Source organism: Cucumis melo, chromosome 6 (genome assembly GCF_025177605.1).
Source record: "Cucumis melo cultivar AY chromosome 6, USDA_Cmelo_AY_1.0, whole genome shotgun sequence".
NCBI classification, from domain to species: Eukaryota; Viridiplantae; Streptophyta; class Magnoliopsida; order Cucurbitales; family Cucurbitaceae; genus Cucumis; species Cucumis melo.
Window position 1 is genome coordinate 30906437 of NC_066862.1, and position 23662 is coordinate 30930098.

Below are 23662 nucleotides of genomic sequence, written 5' to 3' on the forward strand. Positions count from 1 at the left end.
CAAGTCACACAATTGAATGTTCAAAACATCAAACATAAAAAGCTAAATCATGAGCAACAAAATTACAATTATTATCAACCTAAAGGAATCCCCTGATAGAACCATTTAAATAGGGCTCTCTAAGTGAATCAATGAAATTCTAAACTTCGGTTTGAAAACTAGAATTCTTAACCAAAAGATTTCAAAGAATTTTTGGAGTTAGTTTCGACTTGATAAGGGAAATACTAGCTTTAAGAGTTTTGAAAACATTGTTAAACATGATAATGGTTTTTGCTAAATCCTTGGTTCCGTCGAAGGCAAATAATTTTCCATAGCAAGCATAACTTAACCTCATGAATCAACGACAACGATGTGGACACTCACTCCGCCATCTCGAAAAGTTGCATCATAGTTCACCTTATAGGAGCCTAGGGAAGGAGTTGACTAAGGAGGGGCCTTCTTAATGATAAGGAGAGGACGACCTAGAGGTGGGCAGTGAACCTAATGAAGTTCTCATGTTTTTAGTTAGAAAAAGATAACAAAGTTACATTTTGTAAATTCAAAACCAAACACACATATTTTTCGATATTCGAACATTAGAAAGAGGTAAATTTTCCATCAAGCACTATGATATTTAACCACAAAAAAATTTTCACTAAATACTCAGTTTTATTCTTAACGTTAATGTCTATTGGATTACATAATTTTTATCACTATTAAAAGTAATTTTCAAATTTCACTTCATTATTTTAAATTGATTAATAGACATTAACATCAAAGATTGGGAAGGATATTTGGTGAAAAATCAAGGATACTAGTGTAAATATTGAAACCTAGGGACCAAATTGAAACTTTCCACGCCCATTGTGTCAATCCCAACTTATAGTCATAGGATTACGTGTGTAAAATGTAACAATTTGATACATATTGGCCAAACAAAAACTAAAAGTAGAAGTATAACATTTTAAAACATATTGGTCAAACGAAAACTAGACCCAATTTATGAAGACCAAAAATGACTTTTTTTTTCCTTCTTTGGAGTAAAGTAACGAAACTTAAAAGCTAAATTGAAACAAAACTTAAATTTTAAATATAAAATTATAACATTTTGAAACTTAAAAATTAAAATTGAACCAAATTCAAAACCTTAATACCAGGAGTATAAGGTTTGAAATGGTTCAAAATATTAGTACCAGAAGTATAAGGTTCGAAATGGTTCAGATGGAAACTAAACCAAAGATATCAGATTCAAACCACCTAAACCAACGCTTTGATTGTTTAAACATACGGTTCAAAAGATTTTGGGTTTGGTTTGTTGCAGTCTTAGGCTATAATTTCAAAGAGACAATAAACAAAATTTAGCCACTGAGAAGTTGTTTTCAAATAATATAATGTTTGTGGAAACAAAAGAACTGATTCAAGAACCACTTTGATACAACCCTGCTTATTCAAAACATATATGAGATCTGCCAATAAATAAACATTAACGAAACAAAATTAAGTAATCAATCATTTATGTAATTAAACATTGCCTCATTTCCAACACAAACAACTATAGGCTTAGAAAAAATAAAGCCAGTCATTTGAGAAGCTTTCATAACCTCATTCAGCTATATATTTTTACAATAATCTCTACCTATGACAAAATTCAGACCAAACGAGTCAACGACGCTGGGATCTCTGTTTATACTCGACTGGGAAAATCAGCACCGAATCTAAACAGAGGCCACCTTTCGTGTGCGTGCAGTCAATCTGAGTCATAGAGAATTTGATTCTTGTCGATTCGTTTCGAGCATCGACATTGAAATTACCTGCGTGATGTAGCGTCCATTTCCCAGCTTCGTCTAAATAGCATTGAGTTTTGGCATGCTGACCATCTGAAGTCCAAAGCTGGAATTGCACGGGCTTTATATTCCAGCCATGAACGTGCTCAAGGTTATAGATTCGACGGCCAAACCTCTTTGATGTCCGACCCAATTGCAGCCTGAAATATAGGCTGTAAGTTCCTGGTGGAAACGGAAACTCGACCTCTCCACCAACTTCAAACCACCATATTTGCTGAAGATATGCAACAGTTTGGAACCTACAAGCAAGAAAACGAAAAACCATTGTCAGTTCCAACTCACCGGCGCAAGCGATAAAACCTTGAATGGAATGTGAATTAGGGCTCAACAGTGATCTCAAGATTTAGATAGTTCAAGTTCTTCAAAACAATTAGGTTTATCTTGTAGTTTATCTATTAATATATTTGGATTCTATCAATTTGATATCCATACGAGCCTTGAACAAGGCAAACCATGCATCTTATTTCAGTGATCACACAAACTTATACATATCCCTCCAGTTCTATCAGCTTCAAAAGATCATTAAATGTCAATGAGATAACAAGGCTTCATCCAGAATACTACTGAAAACGGTATGGATACACATATGAAACGCTTTGAATAAGCATTCCATTTAAGATGCTTAGGGGGTAGAGAGTTAGATATATTTTCCAGATGAATCAAGATAAAACCTAACATTAGGCCAATCATTGTTCTTACAAACTTGGAATGTTTGTTTCAAAATGAATCAAGCAGATGTAACAAAATGAAATTAATAAAAAGCAAGATCCAGAAATATATTCCATGAAATTGATCACCAATTTAAACAGGAATGATAAACAATAAGCATAAATTGATTACCACATCCTAATTCCACAAGATTCATTGCAATGCAATCAAAAGACAAAGACAAATTAGTTCATTTTCAATATTGATAGAAGAATTTGACTTACCTCGATTCTTCGGTGGAAATACGATTCCAATACCTCCGATCATCAATCCCAGTAATCCTCAAATCCATAGAAGAAATCGATAAGCAAATACCACCTGAATATTTATCCAGCCAAACATTCTGAAACAAAAACGAAAATAACAAATAGTCTTACAATTTGCCCTAATTTAACAAAACCAAAGAACACCCACCAAAACATAAATGAAATTACCTTATTTCCACCATCTAATTGATTCAGCTGACAAAGTCTCGTATAAATCTCTCTTTTACACATAACCAAACCAACATCCCCAATCAGTCGTTGAACAAGAACCCTATAATTAGAGGGCAATTTAGAGTCCCAAACGAAATCAGCCCACGACGCGCCGCGAAAAGCCCTATTCATCTTTCCAAGAATACAAATCTCCACCGGAGTCAAATACTTCAAAACATCCGCCGCACAGCTCTCCGGTAGGTCCCCGAGACCGGGGAACGGCGACGACGACGGTGGCTGAGACCCATTATGGAGGCGGAAAAAAACAGAGAAATTAAGACCCATTAGAGAAAGAAGATGATCATGAGAGAAGGAACAAAAGGGGTAGTTTGTATAAGGGAAAAAGAGAGAGAAGGTAATGGGGTTGCTTGGATTTGTCAGATTATGAGAAAACTGAGGGTGAAGAGGTGTTTGTTTTGTGAAAAGAAAGTGAAGGGAATCCAGCGAGGAATGATATGGACGGAAAGCAGAGGGGGATGCTGAGTAGATTTTTGAGGAATTGAAGATTATTTAAGAAAAGAAAGGAAGAATTTTGGTTGTGGATTGTGGACTTTGATGCCAATCTCTTTCCGTCCAAGAACAAATATTTACATTAATGGCTGCTTTTGTTTTTAGAAAAAAAAAAAAAAAGGATAAATAAACAAGTTAATACAGTTGTCCAATTTTAATTAGGATAATGATTTTTATTGATTTGTTTTTCTCAAAAAAAAAAAAAAAAAAAAAACATTTTTGAGTTCCTACGCTTTTATGAAAATAACATTTGATCTTTAAATTTTATTTATTAACATATTCGTCTCTTACATTTTTATTTTTCTAGCAATGTAGTCTTTAAATCCTTGTGGGGAACAATTTAGTTTTTTGTATTATCAAATTTATAACAAGTCAATTTTATTATTTTGCCATATAAGATATGTATTTGATAAAGATATTGAATTCCTCGAAATATTGAAATTTATAGTTTTAGTTATAATGAATTCGGTGGAAAATGTATGATGTGGATCCATCTCATATAATTTATTTTCTCTTAATTTATTGGATGGTGTTGTTTGTGTTTGGCTTTGGAAAAATTGCTTTTTTAAGTGTTTGAATTTTGAAATATAGGTTGTTGAATTTTTAAGAATTTGTTTATTTGAGTATAAAAAGTTTTCAAAAAAGGGTAACTTTTTAATCCTAACATTTCTTTTAAAAAATTGGGTCGATCTTTTTTTATTATTATTTTAAATAGGTGTATGATATTTTTAAATTGGAAAAGATCTTCTATAAAAAAAAATATATATATATATATATCTCTTTCCCTCGAATTACTTTTTAATTTCTTTTTCTCATATAAAATGGCATATAATTAATTAAATAATTTAAAACAATTTACTGTACTTTAAAGGTTGAGATTAAAAGAATGTATTTTGAGAATACTCTTAAAAACTTAACTAAAACGAAATTATATATATTCTTTGAAATTCGAAGATTAAAAAGTAATTTTCAATGTAAGTTTATCTTTTTACTTAGAATTTTGTAAGAGTGGTAGGATCAGAATCTCGTTTGTTATTGTCAAAATCACTTTTAAAAGAATTGATGTTTGGAAAATATTAAAATTGATTTTTAAAAAATCTAAAATTATTTAGAATTTCATTGCACTCCTAATAGGATGATGAACATATTCCCTCTCTATTACTCAAATGTTAAACACGTTGACGTGTGTAGTTAGCAAGGTGTTTAAAGGAAAGTGAGCTAGTTCGAATCAGAAATTTTGTGGTCAATAATACTCTCGTTTATAATTAAACCACTTTGACTCTAATCAAAAAAGAAAATTGTTTGATTAAAATCTTATTTTAAGATGGTCATTTTTTCAATACGTTACTCAAAGCTAATATTCATAATCTAGTGCGGAAGGATTTAATTTGTCAAATTAAGTATATCGTTACCATTCATCTTTTATCTTATAACCCATTGGAAAATTCTTATTATATCAATGAATTTTTCATAAAAATGTTAATGATAGTTAGCATAAAATAATTGAAAAAAGAAAACATTGCATAAAATAAGAATATATAACACATTTTCTATTTGTTCAATTTTTCATAAATAAAAGTAAATATGTATAACATTAGTATAGTTTATATTATGCTTTATATTATACTTATTAATGTTCTAAAAGATAAAGAATTTGGAGGACTAATTTTCTTTATTAAAGAAAATGGAGCACTCAATTGTTCCATTGATTATTTTATGTTATATTCTGTATTATTATCAAATGTATTTCTCAAGTTGGATTAGAAATATTCCATCAAATTGTTTAGTTGGGAATCAAGATAGGATAAGGACCAAATAACAACCAGAATCAATTCTTACTTCTTCAATCATTAAAAACAACGATAAAAAAAACATTATAAATTAAAATATTTATAAATACAGTAAAATTTCATCATAAGATCGTGATAGGATACTGTAATAGATCGTAATAGACTTATCACGATCTATTATCGTTTATTACTAAAATGATCACTAAGATAATTAGAATTAGAATTTATAATATATAGTAGGAGAAACAAGATAAATGTAACCGATAAATTTACTTGGCTTAACCATAGAAGGAGATTTCAATAATTACAAGTCTCTAGTTATTAACAAACTCAATCGATATCTCTCGTATCAATTTAGCTTTGCCAAATTGATTTTTATTTCATGTATAATATAGCATATAATCATTTATGATCGCCTTCTTAATCTAACCTAACTAATTAGATTTTTTCAAGAGAAAAAAAAAATCTAACCTAACTTAGGTGGACTTATAATAAAATCTTAACATCCCTAAAATAGTTATATAAGTATAGAATGATTTAAGTTCGAGTCTTGCTTAACCATTCTTGTCTTTTTTCAATAAATATATAAACTTCATGTGATTTTTCTATATATTATATCAAATATTTAAATTTGCTAATTCTTAAAATATCTCTAGTATGAAAGATATTGTCTACGTTAAATATTATTCTCACTTCTTTATTTTTAGTTTCGTCCAAAATTAATTATCCAGGCTATTACAATTCATATCAAACATGGTTGTCTACTCAAGTCACTGCATTTCATATATCTTCGAATATGTGAATTGAAAAATATAAATGAGATTTTCGTTTATTTATTATTATTATTATTTTAAGAAAAATGGAAAGATTTGGCATAATGAAATAGTTTTCATAATAATTATTCTAGAGTGGAATATTGTGTGAAATAGAATAGGATGAAATTTGGTTTTGGTGTGTGGTTGGATGGGCACACTGATTTGTGTTTTCAAAAACCCAACCATTGCCAAAAAGTCAAATTAGAGCAAAACAAAGTCAACAAAGATGAGCCTTCAAACTCTCCAAATTTTATATATATACCTTTCAAAAAAAGCCCCTTTTTTTCTCACTATATATAGTTAATAAACAACTTATATAATATTAGAGTCAACGGTGGTCACCCATCGTCAATATATTTTTATAATTTTATAATATTATTTACTTTTAAGTATAGAAATCTTCATGGTTCGTAGATTTGGTCCAACTCAAGTATTCACCATTTAGCCAACTAAGCTCCTTGCCTATGAGGTTGAGGCTAATTAAGAGTTGGTCTCAATCGTTCAACTTCCTCTTCCTCTCCATATTGCGTGTCATTGTTCTTTCTTTGTTCTAATTTAGTTCATTTCAACCATTTTTATTAGATTTTTATTCTTTTGATTCGAAATCACTCTAACATTAACTTTCAGTCTCATGCATATTTGGTTCATTAAGATTTTGCTTAATGTTGATCTTTTCATAAATGTCATACCAGGTATCCTACATATATTGACTTGACTCATCATCTTGATTGGTATTAAGTAATTCTTTGAACAATACTCTAGACTCTTACCAACAAATAATCAAGGTGTGATCCCTGGATTATTATATTTGATGATGACCCATGATTACTTTGCATTAATTTCAATTTCAAAAAGCAATATTCTCTCAACCATACAATTCTTAATTATAAAAGAAAAAAATAAAAAAGGAAAAAGACAAGCAAAAGACAGCAGCAACAAAAGAAGAACATCCGACATGTCGTCATCATAATAAGACCCTTTTTAAGCCCATTTATTATAAAACTCTTCCTCTGAAATTACACGTCAAAAATAATAAAAATGTAGAAATCGTAACGTAGAGAAGTAGAGTTTGTACTGTTTAAAAACTTTACACGTTTGTGTTTGTTCATACTAACCTACTACCCTTCACATATCCAAATTTTCACACGTATTGTCTATACATATATAATGAATAAGGCATTAATTATTATTTTAGATATGAATGCTTTATTCTCCATTAATTAAAAGGATATATTTCTTTTACAAACTTCATTTATTTTTTTTCATACAATGGATCCTATTGAGAACGTAGTCGACCCATGGACCCCGGTCTCCTACTAGTCTCATGCTTCTTGGGGATGTGTGGTTTGTGACTCTATTAAATCTCTAGTTCTCTTGTTGGATGTCAACATACATTCTTGTTGGAGCACTAAAAACTTGAAAGTTTCGACAAGTTTTATAACTATGTATTTAACATATTTACTTTTCACAATTATTGATAAACTTAGAATGTGTTTGAATTATCTAGGAAAAAAAGTGTTTTTCTAGAATACGTTTTCTTTTAAACACATTCTTGAAAATGAATTTAAAATATTTATATGTTTGGTTAAATCTTTTTATAAATGTTTATATATATAATTTTGTTTGGTTTGAGATATACAAAAGTATTTATACTTAAGTCATATTAGCGTAAAGGACCGCTAAACATTATTTTTTTCGTATTAAATTTTTTTAAACAATTTTATTTTAGAAGCAGAAGTATTTTTTTCATATTTAAATCCACAATCATAAAAACTATAATCGATCTTCAACAGCAAAACGTAATAGTAATAAATTTTCTTAAATAATATAATATCAATTAGACATGAGAAGTAATGCAATTCGATCATTTTTTCATTCATCTCTATTTCACAAATTGAACCTTTGTTCTTCATTGACATTCTTATAATTTATTTCATCATTTGAAGGTAGTTAGGAAATTTTAGGTAATTTTGAGAGTTTGAGCCAAATCATGCAATCTCGAGGCTAATCCTGGTGATGACTGGTTGAGGTCAAGGCCAAGAAAGCTTAAGAAGATATATCCTAGGACATATCTCAGAGCTTTTTAGGTCGAGTTGAAGGATAGAGTGGTTGTTGAAATAGAATTCGGGCCAACTCGGGAAAGTTTCCGAGTGAGATTGCCTAATTAAAAATGGAGAAGAAAGATACATGGGAGGAAGAGGGGTAGTAGTATGAAGGGTATTCTCATAATTTCAATATAAGATGAAAAAAAAACTATGAATTATTCCAGTCAATCACTTGATAATTCATTTTTCTAAAAAATTGATTTTGACTGATTTCTCTAAAATGAATTATTTTAAAAACTGGTTTTCTAAAAATACATTTTGTGAACTTGTTAAACAGTACCACATTTTTTTTTCAAAGTTAACATTAATTTTTACAAATTTAAGCACTTCAAAACGTGAATCAAACACACTCTTAATCTACAATTATGCATCTTCGACCTATTAACTCTCTATCTAGAAGGTCGAACGTTCCTTTAATCTCTATAAAGCTATGGGTCTAGTAGTGCTATATTTTGCTTCTTGAGAGCCACCTATATGAAATAGACCATATAGTTTCAACTGGTTTCCCTTCTCTCTACCACTTATATTTAACATCGTCAACATATATAATGAACCTTCAAACGTTCAAATTTCTCCGCGACTATGTCAACCAAAAACAAGTTATATTAGATCTTCGTTTATTAACTATTTAAATTTGTATCTTTTTAAATGTATTCATGCATGACCAATAATTTCCTCTATTAATGTTTTGTTTTGTTAATTATTTGTTTCTTAACCATATTATTTCTTTAATCTATTCAAGTTATATATAAGAAAGTACAAAAAAGAAAAGAAATTTACTAAATTTTCCTTTTTCTATGAAGAAAAAGTGAATGCTATATTATACAAAAATAGAGATAAAAGAAAAAAAGACAATTATTGGATGAGCCTAGAAGTCTCTTTCTTCTTTACTTTTTTTTTTCTTTTTTTTTTTTTTCTTTTTTTTTTTTTTTTTGCCATCTTAAATATCTAAGACATAAACCATTTTTAATTTTCAAAATCACCTAAATTTAAATTAAAATTTTAATACAAATTCTTAAATTGATCGACAAATAAATGATAAGAATTAACCCAACATTATACATTTGACAAAGCATAGCATATACGACAGCGACAAAAGAAGATATTACGACATGTCGTCATCAATAGTACCTTTCAATATCCCCTTTTCTAACAATTTATTGTAACCAAACATTTTTCCTTTGGAGAGAGTTTGGATCGTCAAAATTTAAATAATAAACAAAAAAAATAAATTTATTTATTAATTAAGTATTAAAAATGAGGAATTGACATTTGGGAATAATGTAGGCCATTGTTGGATTATGAAGTGTGTGAAAAGTTTACACGTGTGCTTGCTCATACGAGCCTACTACAATCACAAATGCTCAATTGGACACGTTCTATGTTTCTATTTCTTTGGCTCGTCTTCTTTTAGTATATAAGAAGAAAAAATGCATCTTTTAACTTTTACTCGATAGCAACAGCAAATTTGTAATTTGGGGAAGAGAAGATCTGCCAAATAAAATAAAGTGGTTCTGATACCTAAATTAGTAAGAGATCTAGAGAAGAGAAAAACATTAGAAACTTAGATACCTCATATGGAGTTTGTTCTTGCGAGATTTTTTAATAAATCTAATTCGTGGAAAATTAACTTTTACATTTATATTGGATTAGCTTCTAATTTGTTGATTAACTTGAATCTGCCTCACAACTTTTGGAGCATTATACTCTTCATATCTTCAGAGTTTTCGAGTCTTATATGAACTTACGAACTTAAGAGTTTGAGTTCCGATCTTCGAAAGGTTATAAATTTAAAATCAATTTAAGCTTGAATCTTAAAAAATTCACGGAAGTTTTAGACTTTGAAGTATTCAATCATCAAAATATTTATAAAATTAAGTTGGATTTGAGTTACAATCTCTTGAAATTCAAGAAATATTTAACCTTTTAAGTCTTCAATTTTTCAGAAACTTGAAGGTTTTGAGAACTTTAGAGCTTTGATATTTAAATCTGGAGACTCAATACTTTGTCATCAAATTGTTCACCCCTCCCCCCTAAATGAAAGGGGAAAGCAAGATAGAGGTTTTACATGGGCTTGGGCTTCAAATGGGCCCAATATCTTCCTGGCTCAATTTTCTTTCATGGGCCTGAATTACATTGGTTCTAAAGAAATTTAGTTACCCAAATCAATCTTGATTTTCGTTGGAATGAAGTTGTACAATTTAGTTGGTTGAAAAAGAATTGCTCATTCAACATAATCATAAAGTTTATAAAGAAAAAGTCGACTTAGATTGTTTTTTAAGGTTTTTAAGTTACCATAGGAGTTTCTTATTTGACTAAGGTCGGTTTCAGCCTCGACCTTGATCAAGCGGTTTTTCTTTCTTTTTTTTCCCTTTCTTTTGGCTATATCTTGGACTTTAAGTGTGACTTTAGGTCAATGCATGCATAAAACATGTCTCGTTAGATATTTGCTAAGGGTTAGTTCTGACCATCAAAAGAATAAGATAAAGATGGTTTGCTTCTCCTTCAAGATTGGGGCGAGCTAACTTGGCCAAGAATTGATTCAATTACTTTGTCCTCTCTTCTTTGGCAACCATCAAAAGGAAAATGAACGAGTTGGCCTCAACCTCAACTTTTAATGGTGAGGCAGGTCAATTGGGTCGAGAAACTTAGTAATTGCTTCGCACGAAACTTCATCAACATCTCTTATATGGTACGTCACATGCTTAATTTAGGTTTGTTCACAATGAGGCAACACTCTTAGTTTTGACTTCTTCCCACAAGTCTAAGAGGCCTTCCTACATGTCTAAAATTGTCCTCCACAATAATATTGATAATCTTTGTACCAAAATAATAAATCTAGAAAATAGTAGAAAATTGAATTGATATGTTAAAAATAAATCTAAAAAAGAATAAGAAAATAGTAAACAAAAAATTGAGACCTAAGACAAGCCAAAAAAAAAAGAAGAGAATTGGGTCTTTTAGGCCAACGGGTGTCTCATCATTTTGGTTAGAGATCATTCTTTTAAAAGAAATCTAAAATAAGATATTTAAACTTAAACCATAAATTTTTAACTGCATCCGATCAAGCAGAAGCCAAAAGAATGGAGATAGAGGAAAAATGATGTTAAACAGCGATGAGATCATGTGTTGAGGGTATATTGATAAATGTGTGCAATAAAGGTATATACAAGAAAATGCTAAAATAAAGAACAACAAATGAGAGTCAATTTGAAATTTCATTTAACCTTTGCATATTTTTTGTTGAATAGCAATGCGACGTGGAAAGGTTATTTATAAAAAAGAAGGAAGGTAAAGGAAGGAAGGAAGGAAGGAAGGAAGGAAGGAAGGAAGGAAGGAAGGAAGGAAGGAAGGAAGGAGGGGGTAAAATTCCAAAGGTGAAAAAGCAAAAATGTCATTCTAACGTAACCCAACGGTCGGTCTACGTAAGAAATAAATAATTAAATAGTTTATCGAGGAACTCACGTGCACCGCACGTGAAGTGGAAAGAAATAGAAACTGTACTCTCCAAATTTTCTTCTTCGTTCAACGGTCATATTCCACCGACATACTTCAACGGTCACTTACACCCTCTTTCTCCACCCTCCGATCTAAATCCAACGGACACCCATCATCGTCCCCACAGTCCATAATACTCTTTTCTCCCTCTGGTCCATCGTTTTTTGTTTCAGTGCTGCTAAATCAAATCAATCACAGATAAACTAAGAAGAGAAGAGAAAGGAAAGAAGAAGGAGGAGAAGAAGAAGAAGAAGAAGAAGAAGGAAGAAGGAGGAGGGAAATTGACAGAGACAGAGACAGGTAAAATTTGGAAATTGAATTGAACACAAAAAAAAAAAAAAAAAAAAGAGACCAAGAATTTCTGATTCTCTGTGTGTAATCTTAATGGGTTTTTGTGTTCTTCTTTCTCTGTTTGTTCAGTTGTTGGATTTGGATGAATGTTGTTGTGCGGATTTGGGGATTTGGTTGTTTTGATTAGATTTTGGTGTGATGGCTTCAACCTCTGTTCTGAGTATCAGATTTTGCTTCGATTTCAATTCTCGAGTATGGTTCTTCAATTCTCTTCTGCATCGGTTTGTAAGTAAATCTTCTCTCTGTTTTTTGCAATGAACTTCCTCTGAAACTTTGGGAATCCGATGATTTTCTTTTCCTAGGCAGCAGCAACATTCTTTCATTCTTTCTTTTGGGGGTTGGGATTGAATTTTAGGACACACATTTTGATATACACACACAGTGTTTCTTTTGATTCTTCCTTTCTTTCTCATCGGATTCCTCTTGTTTTTTCTTTTATTTTTTTTGTTCATATGATTTTTTTTTCTTTTGTAGAATTCTTCACACACTCACGTAGTTTTATTCTTTGTAGTTCTTAAAGGGAATTCTTTTTTTTTTTGTTCTTTTCTTAGATTATAAACACTAAAAGGAATTTAGAAAAAACAGAGGGAAAAAACGGGAAAATAGAATTGTGGGGGTGTGTTGTGTTGATTCTTTTTAGAAAAAACGAAGCAAAAGAGTTGGAAGAAGATAGAGGATGTTGGCTGGGTGTTCTAGTTCAACATTGCTCTCACCAAGGAATCGATTGAGAAGCGAAGCACAGCCGCCATTTCCAGCTTGCCATTTGCAGTTGCCAACTTCGATGAGCACACAGAGATTGGATTTGCCCTGCAGCTTTTCCCGTTCCAAAGACGCCTCTGCCTCAGCTCGATCCCCGTCAATCCGTCCAGTTGCGCTCTCTGTTGAGAAGCAGAACATTAGACTCCCACCGCTATCCGCCACCAATCAGCAGATCAAGCAAGAGTTTTGGAAGGGGAAAGGTAAGAACTTGAAGAGAATTGCAGAACAAGTTGGGTTTGATGATGATGATGATTCTTCCATTAGCAGTGCCAAGAGGAAAAGAGAATGCAGCAGAGACGACACCGCCGCAGACGGGTTAATTCTCAGCCAATTCGGAGGTGGGGGTGGGAGTTTCTGGTTTCATCAGCCTGATGTGGATGAAGGATTCTGTTTTCTTCCTGGAAGTGAAGTAATTTCGTCGCCGTCGCCATTTTTGTCGGAGATCGCCGATTTGGGAGAAGGAAATGATGGAGAAGAAAGCAGCCATGTGAAAGCTCAAGAAGCCTCCGGTTCGGGTTCGGGTTCGAGTTCATCATCAGAAAGTGAGAGATTTGCATTGAGAAGAAGAGTAACAACAGAGAATGTGTCAGCAGCAACAACAACAACAGTGCAAGAAATTGGGAATGGAAGCTCAAGAAATCCTTCATATCATCACCATCAAGCTTCTGATTTGGAAAATGAAAGGGAAGAAGAAGAAGGGTTTGAACTGATAAGTCTTTTAATGGCATGTGTAGAAGCAATTGGATCAAAGAACATTGGTTTGATTACCCACTTGATCGATAAACTTGGAACTCAAGCTTCACCAAGAGGTTCATCACCAATTACACGTTTGATTGCATATTACACAGAAGCTCTAGCACTTAGAGTGAGCAGAGTTTGGCCACAGGTATTTCACATAACGACACCGAGGGAATACGATCGGATGGAGGATGATACGGGGACAGCGCTACGTCTGCTAAACGAGGTGAGTCCAATCCCAAAATTCATCCACTTCACAGCAAATGAAATGTTCCTAAGAGCATTTGAAGGGAAAGATAAGGTTCACATCATAGACTTTGACATAAAGCAAGGCCTGCAATGGCCAAGCTTGTTTCAAAGTTTGGCATCTAGAGCAAACCCACCAAGTCATGTCCGAATCACTGGGATCGGTGAGTCGAAGCAGGAATTGAACGAAACGGGAGACAGATTAGCAGGATTCGCCGAAGCATTGAGGCTGCCATTTGAGTTCCATGCCGTGGTGGATCGGTTGGAGGATGTGAGGCTGTGGATGCTTCATGTCAAGGAGCAAGAGAGTGTAGGTGTAAATTGCATACTCCAACTTCACAAGACTCTCTATGATGGCAATGGAGGAGCATTGAGAGACTTTTTGGGGCTTATCAGAAGCACAAACCCAAGCATTGTTGTCATGGCTGAACAAGAAGCCGAGCACAACGAACCGAGGTTAGAGACACGAGTTGCAGCTACACTGAAGTACTACGCCGCCATATTCGATTCCCTTGACACAAGCCTTCCACCCGAAAGCTCGGCCAGGTTGAAAATTGAGGAGATGTTTGGGAGGGAGATAAGGAACATGATAGCATGTGAAGGAAGGGAGAGGTATGAAAGACATGTTGGATTCAAGAAATGGAAGAAGGATATGGAGCAGCAAGGAGGGTTGCAATGCATCAGGATTCACGACGATCGAGAGCTTCTCCAGACTCAATTCCTCTTGAAAATGTATTCATCAGCAGCTCATGGATTCAATGTAACGAAGATTGAAGAAGAAGAAGAAGAAGAAGAAGAAGAAGGAACAGCTCAAGCAATTTGCCTAACTTGGGAAGATCAGCCACTTTACACTGTCTCAGCTTGGTCACCAGCAGAAGTTTCTGGGAGTTCATCTTCATTTAACCATCCAACTTCTTGATTATTTTTTTTTTTTTAATACCATTCTTTTGATTTCAATTGTAATTTGTTATACAAAAAGGAAAATTCTTTGTAGGGGTAGAGAAAAGAGAGCATAGAGAAACGGGGTGATTTGATTATTCTTTCATTCTTTTGTTAAGTATTAATATTCTATAGAATATCATATAGGCAATGTTATAAAAAAAGAGTCTATATTTGATTTGTTGTAATTCTTTAATTCTTTTGTGCAAGTGTTCATTACAATTTCTTTAAGTGATGTTAGTTTTTGAAGGTCAGCACTACTTCTTCTATTCAATAAAGAGATACAACTTCATTGATTTATATTCATATTATTTTGTTCCTTCATTTTAATTCCATTGCTTTATCTTTCTTTATGAGTATTCATGTTTTCATCTTAACCTCCTTCATTGAAGAAAAATAGTGGAGGTTGTGAGAAATAATGTTCAAAAGAATTGGGATACTTTTGATTGTCAAGTATTATATTTAAAACAAAGATGTAGATTAGATCATAGATGAATATCATTTTTAGATTTTCCAAACATGATACTTGGGTTCAGTACTCTCGGTTTACATTGATCATAAAATTTGGTTCTCAAACTTAATATCTCTATAGTTTAAAACAATCTAAGCTTTGATATCAATTCTTTTGAATCAGATATTTAACTAAAAAGATGAGGAAAGATTGGTCAATAAAAAAGGTTGCCACATGAATTTTCTAAAGAAAAAGATACTTGTATCCAAGGACCTTGATAAATAAAAAAACACAGCCTAATTTAAAAGTTATTTTAAGAAAATAAATGTTTATTAAAAGAAAAGGGAAAAACTATCTTTTCTATTCTCATTTATTTTAAAAAAATACTAGAATTAATCAAGCATGAATTTTAAATATTGAATTGGTTTTTTGCATAAATTATTCAAATTCCAAATGTACCCCAAAGTAGGGACGTCATGTAACTGAAATTTGTTCTGTATGGACAAATTTAGGACTCAGATGGGTTACATCTAAATAGGATGGGATAGAGTTGGATTAGAAAGTCTACACTCTATGAGCCCACAAAAAACGATAAACATTGTCGGATGAGATCAATTCACGAGAAGATTTCCCAGATTTCCCTTTTCCATAGTCTTTCTTACCCCTCTTTCACCCACCCTCGTACATGCACCATTAAAATGGAGCAAAAATGCTGACGAAGAGTTCATGTGGATTTTCCACTTAAAGAGTCAATCCTACCCATCCAAGAACTTCAAACCCATGTCTTGAATTTTGAAACAAAATTGGCAAAGTGAAAGTTGTAGAACGACAACAAAAGACAAAACGGTAAGTGGCAAGAGCGAGAGAGTTAATGAGTTGAGATATTGTGAAAGAGGACTGAATCACACCAATGCGCCAACCTGGACCAAACCAGTTCGAGTTCTTACACTCCTCCTACCCCAAAGCATGCCTCGTCATTTGTTCAGAATCCTTGATTAATAATAATAATAATAAAAAAAGCTTGAATCTTGTCCTAAACTCTTAAACAACTTGACTTGAGCCATCACAGACCTTACCCCATGTTTTCAAAATAAAGATCATCCTTCCAATGACAAGTTGTAATTTTGTGAAATGACTAAAAGATGAGAAAATTTGAGATACCAAGACAATGTAAAATCAGAAACAAAACAATTTGGTGAATCTATTCTAAAGATTTTTGGCTAACCATCATCTGATATATGCAATGTTTGAGAAATGAATCGAACTAGTCATGTACAAAGCAGCAGCCACAGAATCCAATAATGATTTCTAAAATCATCGTATTAACAGGAAAAAGCTGCAAACAGGCAACCTCCACGGCACAAGGATCAAATATTTTGCACTTCAAACACCATTATTCCGCCTTAATGGTTCTATTTTATACCTTCAAATGCCCATCTCTGTTTCATCCACACAGAAAGCTCCAACAGAGAGGGAAGATGTAGTAGTTTTCATGTATATATCATTTAACTGATGCGGTTTCAACTAAATCAACTCGAGATACAATGCTTCTTGTTTGCTGTTTAGTCCGAGTTCATTCAATGTTAATGAACCCTCTCCATCTCCAAAAGCTTTTCGAGGATATGGCCTCACCTGTTTTATGAATATAAAAATCAGATGAAATCTCCAAAATATTAAACCATAGGTATAGTCTTTAGTCTCTGTATTAGTCCCCATAACTTCTGATGAATAAGTATTTCAATCATACAAAAGTAAATGTGTATTCTTCAAGCAAATGATCAAATAATCAAATGTCTCTGTTAGGTTTTAAAAATAATTTTGTTTGTTTATGGACAAAAAATCACACCCTTCCAATTTTTGAGAATATTATGGTCTTGAGAGAGAGACAAATAAAAGTAATATCTGTTAGTCCAGAAACAGGCCACATGATATTTGCGCGTCAAAGCATATGGAATGTACTCACCAGTCTGTAGGAGCCAGGCTTGACAACTCTACCAATATCAATGAAGTCCAAGAGACACTACAAAACATATCACGGGCGGTTAGGCAAAGAGGGGTATAGAATTCAAATCCACCATCGGCAATCTTTATAAAATTCACCTGTAGCTTATCAGTTTTGAGAAACCGACGACCGCGGCGACTGCCATCTGGCATGCGCACTAATAGTGTCACAGCATTCTCGTCATCTGTTCTTGGTTCACTAGGAAGAGAAGCTTCTATTTCTGCTAAGCGTCTTTCAAGTTCCTGCTAATTAAGAAACCATGGAGTGAACATTTCGAACAGACAATTGCTCATTGTTACTAAATTCCAGAAAGTGCAGACATTCTACAAAGCATCATACTTGAAATAGTGGGGATTGAAATCTCAAACATCCTCAGGAAAGGAATTACAGTAGAAATTACACCTAATCAACTCAAATAAAACGTTTTGGAAAGGAACGTTTGTTTGAAAAACAAATTTCAATTTGAATATCCTCATATTGATCACAACAATGCTATGTTATCCAAACCCTACTTTTGGACCATTAAAAAGCAGCCTTTGAATAAATAAGAATGTGAGCAACAACTTCAGTTTGGTATAGAAAAAAATGATAACCTCCAGTTAATATCAAGTTACTTAATAGATAATAAAATAAAGCAGGGATATCGATGTTAACAGAAACCACAAGGACATGTCTATTAAAAATATGTAATATATAAAATAATTTTCGTATATTTTAATGAAACTCACACTATGAATTCTGACAGTACTACCTTCTGATATTTTCATATTAGGCATCTAAAAGAAGTATTGAAATATGCAATGCACTACTGCTCTAAGAGGTCGAAGAAACAAGTTAAATATTTCTAGTAATAAAAGCCATAATCATTTAACATTCTATACAATATTCCAAAGTACTTGCGCATTTACATATTCCTTTTGGAAATAATAAGCCTGATGGTTTACTCTAAAATTTATTGTGTACTTTACCTACATTTCATTTTATGCTCATTGTATAAAAGTATTATCAAATGACAACCAATTATCTGAGAGGAAATGAATTTCTTGATGCGCTGTTCTGGTTAACAATTGCTAGTGATATGTTTTGCAATCATCCAACTCGTGATCAATTTTTCAATTAGGTGTTCAACATGTGTTGTAAAAATCACATCTGGTGAGTCTAACACAGCACATTATTACACCACTTTGTCCCCTTCTTAAATCACCCAAAACCTCAAGGTGATGTGATAGGGTAAAAATAAATTTAATTATATATCATCTAACAAGCCTATACACCACATAAGATAAAATTCATAGCTATAATAGTCACTAGTAATATGTAATGTCAATAGTGAGTACTCAGAATAGAGTACAATGTTCCGTGCGAGAGTGAATTCCCTAAGAGCACAAAAAGAGAGCATACAGACATAACACACACATAACCTCTTTAAAATATTTATGTATAGTATTCTATGAATTAAAAAGGTCGGATGGGAAAAAAAATCTACACAAGAGAGATACACAAATGATCACAATTACCTTCTCAGCATCCAATTTCTGACGGGATTCTTCCTCTCTTTGTCTTTCTTGTTCACGAACAGCTGCAGCTTCTTCCATGGCCTTTAATTCTTTTTCTCTGTCAGCTTGCAAGGCCGCAAGATACTCATCATCCTGCATGGGTAAGTGACTTGCAATTAGACACAACAAATAGCAACAAACTGAACAGCTTTTCAATTAAAACACCAAAGCCAAACCTGCTGTTCCCTTATCAAACGCTGAGCTACTAAAGAGGGAGAAGGAGGGCGAGGGGCTGGCTGGACATATGAACCTTGATTTCTCATGAATTCATGTGGTGCAGATGGAAAATGGAACGAACTTCCTTCAGAAGCTCCACCAAACATGGCAGCCTCCAGCATGACTGCTTCATCATGTTCCTCTGAAGAAATTCCACCCCACTTCAATAGAGAAGTGTCAACAGTTAAAACGGATAGTTATAAGACAGCAGCTAGGAAAAAAAATCTCAATATAGAAATTAAGGTAAAAGCACGGGCATGCCAAATGCTGTACCACATCAGAAGGAAAGATATTCCCATTGTGCTGTGGATTATTGCTAGTATCAGAATGCTTGGGACTAGATGCAAGGTTTACATCTACTTCACCCCCCTTTGCAGGCTCTACATAGCTAGTGGACTTGCGTTTAGACCGATGCCTAACTAAATTATCTTCCTCTAGGTCTTCAACTTCGTCTTGAGCAGACGTGCTTCCTGTTTCCATCCTGAATTTTTCCAATATAACATCATCAGACTTTTTTGTCAAACAATACAACACAAATTACAGACTCTTCTCAGAAGGCATCATAATAAACAAGGCCATCAATGATAATTTATGTTAAGGCTTAGATTTAGATTCTTGTACCTTTTAAAATAATTGTGGCAACTCTACTTTTAAGAAAATCCATTTTGAAATGAAGTAAATTAGTTTTTGGTTAATATTAATTTAAACCTGGAAATATGATATCGTGCTTGAATTTATTTTTTCTATATCCATGAGTGTCTGGACCAGCTATACATACATTGACTAATTTCACATGGCAAGCTGCGTGACCCTATAACATTTGAGTGTCAAAGAAACTTGTAGGAAATTAATCACTGCGTAGTGGTCACCATAGATTGAACTCATGATCTCTTAGTTATCCTGCTTGAAAAATTAATACTAAATTGTTGTGCTTTAACTATAATGACCAAAATAGGCGTAAAACTCCAGTTATTTTTACATTGTTATTAACGTCTAATTTATTATAGGATAATTATTTAAAGTTCTATAAAATTAAAATTGCAGGTAAAATTTTGTTTAACATAAATTATTTGATAGAAAGTTTGGGAAAACCAATTGTTACAAAAAAAGAACATTTATGGAAGGATGGAATTGGATTTAAAAAAATATATATTGTGGAGAAGATACAAAATTTTAGGATGATTGATTTCGAAGCTTCTATCCACCTGATAGCAGCCAGATTGAAAAGTGATTCAATCTAGATAAATGTAATAAACAGTCATTTTACCAAATCAAGACGGTTAAGATTTTCTCATAATTGCTTTTGGTCACTCCAAAAGTGATCCAAATGCTCCCTAGATCTAGCTAGAATAGTTTACAAATAATACAATTGTTGAGAAGAATACCTTCCATTCAGTCCTCTGACTTTCCTCAGCTCCACATCCACCTCAGTTGACTTGGAAGCTTCTACCTTCGACCCTCCAATATTCTCCACTCGCTGAGGAAAACCCTCCTCTGGCTGTATTGTCAATACAACTTAACCATGAGACGGTATAGGCTTTTAGACAAAAAAAAGGGTTTTTTAAGATAAAAACAAACCTTGACAGATGAAGCTTCAGGTGAAAATTCAAAATTATCTACGTGAGAAAGGTGTTCTTGAGTTCTAATGTTGCTTAAATCCTGTCATTAATGTAAAAAGCCAAATCAGTATATACCACAATACACTCAATGCCTCACATCAAATAAAAAACTCCACCACATTTTTAGCGTTACTGCATACAGTGTGCGTAGTTATGGAATCACTCGGGTAAGCTTGCCCAACATCCTTCTTTGAAGCCTCAATTGCAGCACGAATCATTTCTTCTTCAATATCATTTGTGTCCTGAAACTCATCACTTTCAAAGGCACCAGATATAGCATTTCTGTCACGAGATATGTTACTTGCAACAGCCCGATGGTCTAAATCTGGTGCATGTGCTATAGACGTAATGGGAGGTTCTTCATCTTCCCCATCATCAACTACTACAGTCCCATGAACCTCTGGACCATGGGCATCTGGAATCCCAGTGACATCCTCAATTGTCGGCTCATGGGCTGATTGGTTAGATGGTCGACTACCATCTCTAAATTCTATGGGAACCTCCCTCAACTCTCTTGGATGAGTCACAAGTGGACCAGACCTTGTAAAATCAGAAGAGCGGTCAAAGAACCCCTGGCGCAGATTTTGATCAAGTAATGAAAAGGGATTCATTATCTCTCTAGCTGTAGATAGAAGAGACCGAGGAGGACCCTGGGGTTCAATTTCAACTGGATCATCAATGTCCATGAAATCATATTCACCAGAAACAGAGGCTTGACGTGCGCTGGAGAAAATGGGAAGAGTTCAAGTTCATCATTCAAAACATGGTTAGATACAATACACGCGAAAATAAAAAAGTATAGATATTCAGGTAAGCAATTCAATTCCTTTTACAAACGGAAAAATAGAAGTTTAAACGAACTAGTAGCATACTTTACAGACGAACTTCTATCTCCTTCATTGAAATAAGCATTCACAGCAGCATTGAGATCAGAACCATGTGCCTAAATGTAACACCAAAAGAAAAGGAATTGATTTATTGAAGCAATTCACAACCAAAAAAAGAAGTCAATCTCACCACCAATGCTTTAACATTTACATTCTCCTAATCTCTACTATCCCACATCCCAGCAAAACACACACCCCACGAACTGCCAACAAATATATCCAAGAGACCAAAACTTACCAAATTTAACTAAAAATTCACAACCCACATATCCATACCTAAAATTAAACAAAAATCCATAAAAACAAAGTAAATTAAACACTCCCATTAACAACCCACAAAATCAGCTTCAGAAGCAATGACCTAAACCTAAAGTCCCGAACTTCCTAAACATCAAACATCAACAACAGTAAACAAAAATCAAGCTGAGGCAAAATCATCATCTTCCCATCAGCAAGAAAGAGCAGAAACGCGATTATATGAAACAAAAGAAAAAAAATGGGGAAAAAGAATATAGAAATGAAACCTCAAGGCTTTGAACGGCAATGGCTTCAGAGGCACCAGTGACGCTGATGAAAGTATCAATTGCTTCACGAGAAGGCATCGCCATAGAAATCAGAGATTAAAGAGGAATTAGAGAAGGAGGGGAAGTTGATCGGAGAAGTATAATGTTGGCGAAGAAAAATGGCTTGAATTGAAGCGGACGTAAGGAATATAAAGAGATTGGTATTGGAAGCGGAAAGCGCTGGAGAGGAAACGTAACGGACAATTAACCTAGACACGTGTGTTCTACAAACTTGTTGGCAATCCAAATACCATCCCTAAACTCTCCTTATTTACACCATTTCATGCCCCAAATTTATCAATAACTTACCATCTTTATTAACACTTCATTTAATGATATATATTATTTGCCATCCTACACCTTACCTCAACTATTTATAATTTCTAAACATGACGTGTTATTGATGGCTCCAATGAACTAGCAGTCTTCAAGAGCTCTTGATAATCCCACATTCCAATGGGTTCAACAACATGATCAGCATGCATAAGGCTAGCGTGTAGGAGATCAACGAGAGTCAAAATTATTCACCCTGTGATGCACTAGCATTGATTCATAAATTGAGGGAGGAGACTACTTACCTAGACTTGTACGACTCTCGAATCTCGTTGAACTAGGGAGAAATGTGTCTTCAAGATTGAAAGCATGGAGTTATCATCAACTTCTACTCATGTTGGACATTAGACTTAAGGAAAGTTTGGGGTTGTAATAGAGAAGCTTTTGAAATTCTTTTGAATGTGGAATTTTTCTTTTAGAGAGTTTTCTCCAATTTTAGAAATATCCATATCCCACATTTGCCTATATATTTAACCTAAAACAAAAACCAGTTGCATTAGCTCATTACTCACTGAAGTACATGATATTTACTTTGTCTTTTGTTACTACAAGAAATTTGAGGATTCTCGACACACAAAATGGCGTCAGAAGAAGGAACGTCGTGATAGATGGCTATTCTTGATGTTGTGTTGCATATGTCGGGACACGATGAAAACATTGTTTTAATATTATCTTTTCCCGACGTGTCATGAAGAACGTAAAAAAAAAAAAGCCAGACCCGACTATTCTCAACGACTTACATGAGACGTCGGGATAAACTCGAAGATTAATTATGTGTTAGAGCAAGAGTTCTGATGCCATGCATGTAGCGTCGAGAATGGGGACACTTGTTCCCGACAGTTCTCAATCGACGTCGAAAATAGGAATATAGTTCCCGATGGCTTGCACGGGGCATCGGGATAAACTCAAGCATTAATTATGTGTCAGAGCAAGAGTTCTGATGCCATGTATGTAGCTTTGAGAATGGGGACACATGTTCCTAACACTTCTCAATCGGCGTTAGAAATAGGTAATATAGTTCTCAATGGCTTGCACAGGCCTCGGGATAAACTCGAACATTAATTATGTGTCCAAGCAAGATCCTCGACGCTCCATGCATGGCGTCGAAAATGGTATACCTACTCCCAACGCCATTAGTGATTCATTAGGACTGTTTCTAACTATTTTCAACGAATCACTAATGGCGTCAGGAGTTTCCCTATATATTTTGTTTCAGTTCTCTAAAAGACAGAACTAAAATTTCGAAGAGAACTAAATAGAGGAGAAGAGGAGAAGAC

The 23662-nt window shown here is 33.6% G+C and overlaps 3 protein-coding genes across 4 annotated transcripts; 1 reads left to right on the top strand and 2 right to left on the bottom strand.

Annotated features, from left to right (window-relative positions):
- Positions 1–1476: 1476 nt before the first annotated feature.
- Positions 1477–3608, bottom strand: LOC103490989 (F-box protein PP2-A11). Its single transcript, XM_008450756.3, has 3 exons — positions 2966–3608; positions 2756–2874; positions 1477–2062 (listed from the first exon to the last, which is right to left on the bottom strand). Exons 1-3 carry the CDS (start codon positions 3290–3292, stop codon positions 1642–1644), a joined length of 867 nt encoding a protein of 288 aa, XP_008448978.1. The 5' UTR covers positions 3293–3608; the 3' UTR covers positions 1477–1641.
- Positions 3609–11857: 8249 nt separating this feature from the next.
- LOC103490990 (scarecrow-like protein 28) lies at positions 11858–15058 on the top strand. Its single transcript, XM_008450758.3, has 2 exons — positions 11858–12025; positions 12146–15058. The coding sequence occupies exon 2, from the start codon at positions 12753–12755 to the stop codon at positions 14736–14738; it is 1986 nt and encodes a 661-aa protein (XP_008448980.1). The 5' UTR covers positions 11858–12025; positions 12146–12752; the 3' UTR covers positions 14739–15058.
- A 1327-nt stretch (positions 15059–16385) lies between these two features.
- On the bottom strand, positions 16386–22283 carry LOC103490991 (plant UBX domain-containing protein 8). 2 transcript variants are annotated; one of them, XM_008450759.3, is made up of 11 exons: positions 22014–22283; positions 21475–21545; positions 20743–21325; positions 20562–20642; positions 20369–20481; positions 19257–19464; positions 18944–19144; positions 18729–18860; positions 17310–17453; positions 17173–17229; positions 16386–16841 (listed from the first exon to the last, which is right to left on the bottom strand). In XM_008450759.3, exons 1-11 carry the CDS (start codon positions 22095–22097, stop codon positions 16734–16736), a joined length of 1782 nt encoding a protein of 593 aa, XP_008448981.1. In that variant the 5' UTR covers positions 22098–22283; the 3' UTR covers positions 16386–16733. The 2 variants fall into 2 exon arrangements, with proteins under 2 accessions (XP_008448981.1, XP_050942484.1); XM_051086527.1 differs by lacking the exon at positions 21475–21545 and having other exon boundaries at positions 22014–22175.
- Between the last annotated feature and the right edge of the window lie 1379 nt (positions 22284–23662).

What these genes read in the sequence shown, in the direction of transcription:
- LOC103490989 (XM_008450756.3), bottom strand. Translation starts at nt 3,292, where the DNA reads ATGGGTCTTAATTTCTCTGTTTTTTTCCGCCTCCATAATGGGTCTCAG. An exon ending in AATTAGATGGTGGAAATAAG is followed by an intron (nt 2,875 to 2,965) that starts GTAATTTCATTT and finishes TTTTTGTTTCAG; the next exon opens with AATGTTTGGCTGGATAAATA. An exon ending in ATTTCCACCGAAGAATCGAG is followed by an intron (nt 2,063 to 2,755) that starts GTAAGTCAAATT and finishes TCTTGCTTGTAG; the next exon opens with GTTCCAAACTGTTGCATATC.
- LOC103490990 (XM_008450758.3), top strand. Translation starts at nt 12,753, where the DNA reads ATGTTGGCTGGGTGTTCTAGTTCAACATTGCTCTCACCAAGGAATCGA.
- LOC103490991 (XM_008450759.3), bottom strand. Translation starts at nt 22,097, where the DNA reads ATGGCGATGCCTTCTCGTGAAGCAATTGATACTTTCATCAGCGTCACT. An exon ending in GATAGAAGTTCGTCTGTAAA is followed by an intron (nt 21,326 to 21,474) that starts GTATGCTACTAG and finishes CATTTTCTCCAG; the next exon opens with CGCACGTCAAGCCTCTGTTT. An exon ending in GTTTGATAAGGGAACAGCAG is followed by an intron (nt 18,861 to 18,943) that starts GTTTGGCTTTGG and finishes TTACCCATGCAG; the next exon opens with GATGATGAGTATCTTGCGGC.